The sequence below is a fragment of the Trichechus manatus genome, unplaced genomic scaffold (assembly GCF_000243295.1).
Source record: "Trichechus manatus latirostris isolate Lorelei unplaced genomic scaffold, TriManLat1.0 scaffold00208, whole genome shotgun sequence".
Taxonomy (NCBI): domain Eukaryota; kingdom Metazoa; phylum Chordata; class Mammalia; order Sirenia; family Trichechidae; genus Trichechus; species Trichechus manatus.
The window spans coordinates 1,005,433-1,015,135 of NW_004444144.1; the positions used below are offsets into that span (position 1 = coordinate 1,005,433).

Consider the following 9,703-nt stretch of genomic DNA (forward strand, 5'->3'; position numbering starts at 1 on the left):
AGACCATGGTCCCCAGAGCCCTCTGCCCAGCAGTTCAGTCCCTCAGGGAGTTTGGATGTGTCTACGGGGCTTCCATGACCTTTCCTTGTACAAGTTGTGCTAGTTTCCCCTGTATTGTGTACTGTCTTGAGAGGCAGTTTTGCTGGATATATAATTCTTGGCTGGCAATTTTCTTTTCCTTCAAGGCTTTATATATGTCATCTCATTGCCGTCTTGCCTGCATGGTTTCTGCTGTGTAGTCTGAGCTTAGTCTTACTGATTCTCGTTTGTAGATGACTTTTTGTTTATCCCTAGCAGTTTTTAAAATTCTCTCTTTATCTTTGGTTTTGGTAAGTTTGATTATAATATGTCTTGGTGACTTTCTTTTGGCATCTAGCTTACGTGAGGTTTGATGAGCATTTTGGATAGATATCTTCTCATTTTTCACGATATCAGGGACATTTTCTGTGAACAAATCTGCAGCAGTTCTCTCTGTATTTTCTCTTATCCCTCCCTGTTGTGGTACTCCAGTCACTCATAGGTTATTCCTCTTGATAGATTCCCACATAATTCTTAGGGTTTCTTCATTTTTTTAAATTCTTTTATCTGATTTTTCCTCAGATAAATTCGTGTCAAGTTCTTTATCTTCATTCTCACTAATTCAGACTTCTAGTGCCTCATTTCTGCTCCTGTGACTTTCTGTCCAGTTGTCTAATTTGAAATTTTATTGTTAATCTTCTGAATTTCTGATTGCTGTCTTTCTTTGGATTCTTGCAGCCTATTAAATTTGTCATATGCTCTTGAATAACCTTCTTAAGATCCTCTGTTGCTTTGTCTGTGTGTTCCTTGGCTTGTTCTGCTGTTTGCTTGATCTCTTGAAGCGTTCTGTATATTAATCTGTTGTATTATACCTCTGGTAATTGTAAGAAATTCTCCTCCTCTGGAAAATTTTTTGAGTCTTTATTTTGGGAGCTTGCTGAAGCCGTAATATTTGCCTCTTTATGTGATTTAATAATGACTGTTGTCTCCAAACCATCAGTAAGTTATTTATTTATTTTATGTTTGCTTACTGTCTCCTAGCTTCTTGTTTTGTTTTGATATTCCCAAATAGGCTCCTAGTGTGAGCTGGTTTGATTATTGGCATCTTTGAAGCTCTTAACGTCCTGTCACCGGGTGGTTAGATCTGTTGCTAGGTTTGTGAGCCCAGGAGTCTGTTTACTTTTCTTGTATGGATTCAGCTCAGGTGTCTAGGTAGTCGGTCACCAAGTGTGTGGTGCAGGCTCTCGCTTACAGTCTTAGACAGGCAGGGATGATTGGTGTGGGCACAAGTATCTGGCTACAGTAGGGGGTCACATGCTGAGTAAGGCAGTGGGCTGAGTCTGCCTGAGTGAGTGAGAGAAAAGCACGTCCCTGTTCCCTGGAGCACATAGAGGAGTGGGTTTTGCAGCTGGACCATGAGCACCCATTGCTTTTGGCTGCAAGGACTGAGGGGCACCACTTTTTCTTGGACTGCTGTCATGGTTGGCTAGGTGGTGTGGGTGGAGCCACTAGTCCTCAGGCCACTGATGTGGGTAGTGAGGACCCTGCTTAATGGGCAGAGCAGTGTCTAATGTCACGAACCTGCCACTTCATCATATAGCTGAAACAATTGAAGTTAGACTTTAGGTATATACCCTGTTGTACTGTGGTAGCCAGGCCCTCTGCTGTTGATATGGGCCCACACAGGTCTATGCAGGGATGAAAGTCATTCAGAGTCCGTGGACCCCGTATGCCTGTTCCTAGGCAAAGGAGCTGTGCCTCCCCTGAGTTCCTGGCTTAGCGAAGCCGACAGATAATTTTTTCCCTGTTTGTTAATTTGTTCCCTCTCCAAGGCCGGGAGAATGGCTTAGGGCGCGTGACGGGTCCTACTTCTGGCCCAGGGGACTTGGCAATTGCTGAAGTTAGCCTGGGACCCGGTGCAGAGCGGGGAGGGGGCAGGTAAATGGAAGAGAAGTTTTTCCCAAAGAGGGTGTTTTTTGATCTATGCAGTAGGTCAGACGCAAGCACTTATCTTTTGCTGATTGAGCGCTGCTTTTCACTGGTTCTGGATGCCTGAGTAGACTCTCTGCCACTGGGTCTCTCCCGATGTGGAAAATGCCTCCCGAGTGCTACTGCTTGCCTCACCATGAACACGAACCAGTTCGGTCTGAAGGGCGCTGGCTCCCACTGGGTCAGATCTGACAACTCCTCGCTGCTTCCAAACTGTCTATCCCTTCCCCCACCACTCAGTCCAATTCCTCAACTTTGCCTTTGATGTTCAGGGCTCCTAGATTGTCATACATAATTGAGTCACTTCTTTTTTGGGTCTTTGTTGTAAGAGGGACCACAGGAAGCATCTGATTACTTTGCCATCTTGGCCCTGCCTCTCCCTTTATATTCTTCAGATGCAATTTCAGCAAGGAGCCTAGAGAGAGCTTTTTTTTTCCTTCCTTGTTGCAGTTTGATTTTCTGATTATTGAAAGGAAAAATTTCATTTATGGATGCTGTAAGTTTGAAATTTCATATTAATAGATGTGAATGGTTTTAAGCTAGTTTATCAGAACATCCCCCAAATAATATTTAAATGCTTGTTTGTTTGAGTAATTCACAGATTTTAAGGAAACGTTGAATGAATCACAAAATCACATGCAAAAGAATGAAGCTGGATCCATACCTCACACAATGAATGAAAATTATCTCAAAGTTGATCAACAACTTAAATGCAAGAACTAAAACCACAAAACTCTTAGAACAAAACTTAGAGATACTGCTTCGAGACCTAGTTTTCAACAATGGATTTTTAGATTGTTGAAGGGTGAAGACATCACAAAGTTTAGTAAAGCGAAAGAAAGTTTTATTTGGCGTATATTCAAAAAGGCAAAAGTGGGAAGTGGACAACCATGCTGCTAGAGCTAATGTCTGCCCAAGTCCAGGGAAATATTACAGAATAGACAAAAGTGGGAAAACAGACAAGCATGCTGCTAGAGTCATGTCTGCCCAAATCCAAAAAATATTACAGAGTAAACAAAAGTGGGAAAATGGACAAGTATGCTGCCACAGCCATGTCTGGGAGTCATCAGTATATTTTAACTTTACAAATGGGCAAAACCATTGAAAGCTTCACCTTTTCATAGATTGGCTAGAAACTGTGGTCCTACGTTTTGAATTGTCTTTCTTAACAGTCTTTGGTACAGGTTTAAGTAACAAAAGTCAGGAGGATCTCTATTGGTCCAACAAATTTTCTATTCACTAAAAAGATACGAGTGGAAACTCTTATGTGTTCTGTTTGATTGGCTTATGTAAAAGTTCCCTAAAAGATATTTTCCAGGATTATCCTAGCTATAGTCTTTATACTTCAGAGCCCAGTTGATGTGTCCTTGGGAGTCCTTGTGAGCCCAGCTCCAGCTGAGTCACATTCTCTATGCTCAAGGACAGGGAATAATGATTCCAATATTATTTTCTAAATGAAGTTATGACATCAAAAGCATGCATAAGAAAAGACAAACTAAATAACTTGGACCTTGTCAAATTTAAAAACTTTTGTGCATCAAAGGACTTCATCAACAAAGTAAGGAGACAACCTACATGATGGGAGAGAATATTTGAGAACCATGTATTGAAAAGGGTTTAATATCCAGAATATATAAATTACTCCTACAGCTCAACAAGAAAAAGACAAACAACCCAATCAAAAAATGAGCAATGAACTTGAATATACAAATGGCCAATAAGCACATGAAAAGATTCTCAATGTCATTAGTCATTGGGGAAATGCATTTCAAACCACAGTGAGATACCACTTCATCCCCACTAGGATGGCTATTATCAGAAGAATGAAAAACAACAAATGTTGGTGAGGGTATGGAGAAATTGGAACCCTCATCCATTACTGATGGGATTATAAAATGGTGCAGCCACTGTGGAAAACAGTTTGGTAGTTCCTCAAAAAGTTAAGCATAGAATTACCATATGACCCAGCAGTTCCACTCCTCTGTGTATACCCAAAAGACTTGAAAGAAGGGACTTCAGCAGATACTGGTATACTGATGTTCATTGCAGCATTATTTACAGTCGCCAAAAGGTGGAAACAACCCAGGTATCCATCAGCAGATGAACAGATAAACAAAATATGACACACACACACACAATGGAATATTACTCAGCCATAAAGAAAAATGAAATTCTGATACGTGCTACAATATGGATGAACTTGAAACCATTATGCTCAGTGAAATCAGACACAAAAGTACAAATACTATATGATCCCACTTATATGGAATATCTACAATAGGTAAATAGAGACAAAAGTTTATTCATGATTACTAGGGGCAGGAAGAAAACCCATTGCCATCGAGTCAGTTCTGACTTATAACGACCCTATAGGACAGAGCAGAACTGCCCCATAGGCTTTCCAAGGAGCAGCTGGTAGATTCGAACTGCTGACCCTTTGGTTAACAGCCATAGCTCTTAACCACTATGCCGCCAGGGTTCCAGGGGTGGGAGGAAAGGCAGGCGGTGTTGTTCAAGGGGCACTGAGTTTCTGTTAAGGGTGATGAAGACATTTAGAAATGATAATGGTGATGGTTTAATAACCTGGTGAATGTACACTACAGGGCAAGTCAGCACAACTGGACTAAACCAAAGCTAAGAAGTTTTCTGAATACAGTCAAACACTTTGAGGGACGGAGTAGCAGGGGCAGAGGTCTGGGGACCATGCTTTCAGGGGACATCTAGGTCAGTTGGCATAACGGTTTATTAAGAAAATGTTCTGCATCCTACTTTGGTGAGTGGCGGCTGGGGTCTTAAAAGCTACTGAGCGGCCATCTAAGATGCATCAGTTGGTCCCAGCCCACCTGGAGTAGAGGAGAATGAAGAACACCAAAGACACAAGGAAAGTATTAGCCCAAGAGACAGAAGGGGCCACATAAACCAGCCTGAGACCAGAAGAACTAGATGGTGCTCGGCTACCACCATTGAATGTCCTGACAGGGAACACAACAGAGAGTGCTTGATGGAGCAGGAGAAAAGTGGGGTGCAGAACTCAAATTCTAGACTTAATGGTCTGACTGAGACTGGAGGAACCCCAGAAAGCATGGCCCCCAGACTCTCTGTCAACCCAGAACTAAAACAGTTCCTGAGGCCAACTCTTCAGACAAAGATTGAACTGGACTGTGGGACATAAAATGATACTCGAGAAGGGTGTGCTTCTTAGCGCAAGTTGATACATGAGAGTAAATGGGTAGCTTCTGTCCGGAGGTGAGATGAGAAGGCAGAGAGGGTTAGGAGCTGGTTGAATGGATATGGGAAATCAGGGGCGGAAAGGAGGAATGTGCTGTCACAGTATAGGGTGAGCAATTAGGGTCACATAACAATGTATGTATAAATTTTTGTATGAGACACTAACTTGAATTGTAAACTTTCACTTAAACTACAACAATTATAAAAAACAATAACATGGTGAATGTAATTAATGTCACCGAACTGTACACATAACAGTGGTTGAAATGACGTATTTTGTTATATATATTTTCCCCAGTAAAAAGAAATAAAGAATTGACCTGCTCATATGCTTCTGTTGATAATAGACCAATTAGTTATATGGAGATAAGTATAGTTTGGCATTTCCAGCATTAGTTAAACAATTTATCTTGAAAAATGTGTTGCTTTTAGTCTAATGAACTAGCAAAAATAAAAAATGAAGTTTTGGATTTAGATGAATAACCTTTAGGAATTGACTCGTTACATAATTAGTATAGAGATGGAAAACTTGGTATTCTGGAAATTCAGCCATGGTTGGATCTCCCCCAAGTGGATTTGGAAGTATCCTATAATGCAGTGCTTTTAGCTGGACTCCAGATGTCCATATTAACTTGACAGAGTAAAAATAAATAATTTTATACTACTGTTTCATTTTTACTTGTCAATGAAGAAATCATATGGCAAATCCCAATTATGTTCAAGAAACAGCATACGTAACACTTAAAAGTGCTAATTGATCATAGTCCAATAATCTTTTTTCTTAAATTCTTAAAACTAATTTTATATAAACCTTAGGCTGCAGGAAATATCTGTGTTTTTAAGGGTCCACAAATATGTTTCATGGTAAAAACTGATTTCTGAAAGTAAAATAATTTTTTGTGTAATGAAAACATTTGTAATAAAAGTATTATTTCTGAGTTACCAACTCTAAAATCTTCCCAGGTTCTTTTAACTGTATTGGTAGTAATGTTTTTTCCTTCTTCTTTAGAGTTGTCTCTGTGGGAAGTTTGTCCTTCGTCCATTGCGACCATGCCGTAGATACTCTACTTCAGGCAGTTCTGGGTATGTAGTTATGTCTCCCTGTAACTAGACTTAAACTATGTGCTGCTAAGGGCTGTTGTGTGTGTGTATTTTCCTTGAATATGGGAATAGCTGCATAAAACCCAATTTTTTTAGAAAGGGTACCTGCAGTGGAGCTTTGCTGTAATATCTTTGGGGTGCCCTCTGGAGCCTTATTTGTATGTGGGTGAAAATGTAGTGTGATGATCCTCTTGGTTCTTTGGTAGTGGAATGGCATCCACAGCAGACCCCCTCCTGTGCTGTCATGCATTCTACCCCAAATAGATTTGTATTTAGAACTCAGCAAGTCATGACTTAAAAATATTTTAAAATTTTATTTGATATTTGTATTATCTTGTTTTTGTAAAGGGTATATTATATTTTCAGAAATGTTTAATTAAGGGAGAGGCACTTTGAAAGTTAGTGATAGTTCTTTTTGGGTTCAGAGGAAATCTCATGATCGTGAACATCTGAGTTTTAAGTATTAAAGGATAGATTGCTTTATTATTTCTAGTCTAGATATTACTATTTTTTAAAAACTGTAGTTATTAAAAGATAAGGAGCCCTGGTGGCTCAGTGTTTAAGTGCTCGGCTGCTAACCCAAAGGTTGGCAGTTCAAACCCACCACCTGCTCCGCAGGAGAAAGATGTGGCAGTCCGCTTCTGTAAAGATTACAGCCTTGCAAACTCTCTATGAGGGCAGTTCTACCCTGTCCTGTAGTATAGCTATGAGTTGAAATTAACTCTGGCAATGGGTTATTAGTAAATACTATTTTCTATTGTGGAAACCCTGGTGGCGTAGTGGTTAAGAGTTTAACTGCTAACCAAAAGGTCGGCAGTTAGAATCCACCAGGAGCTCCTTGGAAACCCTGTGGGGCAGTTCTGCTCTGTCCTATAAGGATGCTGTGAGTTGGAATCGACTCGACGGCAGTGGGTTTTTGTGTTTTGTATTTTCTTTTGCAGACTTGTTGAATCAGGGAAGGATGATGTGTAGCTGTGGTAATAAAATTGGCTGCTGCATCTGAACCAGCGGTAGGGAAGTAGCGTTAGAGGTCTTTGAGCCTCTTACATTGGCCTGGGGAAATAGCTAGACGAGAGGCAAGAAATGTAAATGTGTTTCCTGTTTCTTTCACTTAGATTGACTGCTGGCAAAATTGTTGGAGCTGGCCTTCTGTTTGTTGGTGGAGGTGTTGGTGGCACTATCCTGTATGCCAAATTGGACTCCCATTTCCGGGAAAGTGTAGAGAAAACAATACCTTACTCAGACAAGCTCTTTGAGATGGTTCTTGGTTCTGCACCTTATAGTGTTCCATTGCCAAAGAAGCAGGTAAGAGTTTTCAACGATATTTCAATTTATTCTGTGAAATAATTTTAAAAGCAGGTTTTTTTCATCTTGAAAATATTTTGTATGTACAATTCAGTACAACTTGTCAGATGTATGTTTGTAAGTGCTCTTTAAATTGAACTTATATTAATTTGTGCAGGTGAAGTTTTGTCCCTTTGGAGTCCCAGAAGTGCTCTTATCTAGTATGTGCCACATAGGAAAGAACTGTGCAGCACACGAGGGCCAGTGGTGGAGACGGCTCAGGCAGAGGTGGCCCTGGCTGCTGTGGCCTGAGGGGCCTGTGTGTCAGCCCACGCCTTTGCTGCTGTTAGAACACTAAAAACGTGAATGTAGACTGGTCATGAGAGAGAGTCCACATGTGAGAGTTAACAGTGGCTCCTGTTAGACTGCACAGCAGAGTGCCAGAGTTTTCAGCTCTGTACTGATTGGTTGACAGGAGTACCTTCCAGTAAGCCAGCTTTGTGCATGTTCTTCAGAGTTGCACCTTTTTACCCAACCAGGCTTAAAATAATTTTTTTTAAAACTAATCTTAAATATTTCTTTATCCAAACACCCAAAACCAAACCAAATCCACTGCTTTCAGGTCGATTCCAACTCACAGTCACCCTGTAGGACAAAGTGGAACTGCCCCATAGTGTTTCCAAAGCTGCAAATCTTTATGGAAGCACACGGTCACATGTTTCTCCCACGGAGGGGCTGGTGGGTTCAAACTGCTGACCTTTTGGTTAGCAGCTGAGTGCTTTAACCATTGTGTCACCAGTGCTTCTTTCATTCAGACACAGCTACCTGAAAAGAAAAAAAAAATTTTATAAAAGAGAGCATTAATTTCTGGCTGAGTTGGTATTGGGTATTTCTTTATGCTGGACATGGCGGATGAGTTCTTTCTTAAACATTGGGTGAGCTTCTGTTCTCCAGTATCTAGCATGGTTTCTTGGTGGTTCTTGGGTTAAGAACCTTAATATAGAAGTCTCTGCTGGGTGAGGGAGATAGTTTTTTTTTTTTTTTTAATTTTTTTTTTTATTGTACTTCAGGTAAAGGTTTACAGAACAGTTTCTCATTAAACAGTCAGTACACATATTGTTTTATGACATTGGTTAACAACCCCATGACATGTCAACAGTCTCCCTTGTCGACCTTGGAGGACCTTTTTTTTTTTTTGGTGAAAATACACATAGCCAAAGATAACTGTTTCAAAAATCACTACATGTACAATTCGGTGACATCGATTACATTCTTCCAGTTGTGCTGCTATTCTCACTGTCGTTTTCCAAATTATTCCGTCACCATTGTCTTCAACTCACTTGTCCCCTAGGCTTGCCATCAAACCTTTTGAGTTGCTGTTGTCAGTTTGATCTCACGTAGATAATTCTTTTTTTTCTTTTGTCGTTTAGATGAAGGTTTACAGAACAAAATAGTTTCTCATTAAACAGTCAGCACACATATTGCCCTGTGACAATGGTTGACAACCCCACAACATGTCATCATTGTGAGGGGGATAGTTTTGCAGCTGCAGTAGTTAAGGAGCAGAATCCTGTGGGTTTATTCTAAAAATCCTGGGTCTGCTTTAACCTATGTCACCCAGGAGAAATAGCTGGTAGCAGTTCTAGGCCACAGAGTCAAGCCAGTAGGTTCAGAGCAGGGTTCTCTGCTGCTGGCCACAGCTTCTGGTGCTGTTCTTTGTAGATGAGTCCTTTATCTCCCCTGATAACCGTGGCCTTTCCTGATTCCGCTTTTGCCAGCCTGCTGAATATTTCCACTTTGGATAACTCAGCATGTCCATACTGTCCCACCTAAAAACTAACGCTCTTCTTGACTTGCTTTTTTGTATTAAAAATAGCACCATGCAGACTGAGTCTAGTACAGCTAGATGGTGCCCAGCTACCACCACTGACTGCTCTGACCAGAATCACAACAGAGGGTTCTGGACAGAGCTGGAGAAGGATGTAGATCAAAATTTTTTTTTTTTTTTTTTTAATATTTTATTGTACTTCAGGTGAAGGCTTACAGAACAGATAGTTTCTCATGTAACAGTAACACACATGCT

General features: G+C 40.6%; 1 protein-coding gene across 2 annotated transcripts in view; it reads left to right on the plus strand.

Moving 5' to 3' along the window:
- The window catches only part of IMMT (inner membrane mitochondrial protein), a 56,936-nt gene that overhangs the window by 19,747 nt on the left and 27,486 nt on the right, over positions 1-9,703 (plus strand). For both annotated transcript variants that reach the window (XM_023742335.1, XM_023742336.1), the window contains exons 2-3: positions 6,245-6,318; positions 7,452-7,641. In XM_023742335.1, the coding sequence (XP_023598103.1) occupies positions 6,245-6,318; positions 7,452-7,641 (264 nt within the window). The remainder of the gene's footprint in view (positions 1-6,244; positions 6,319-7,451; positions 7,642-9,703) is intronic.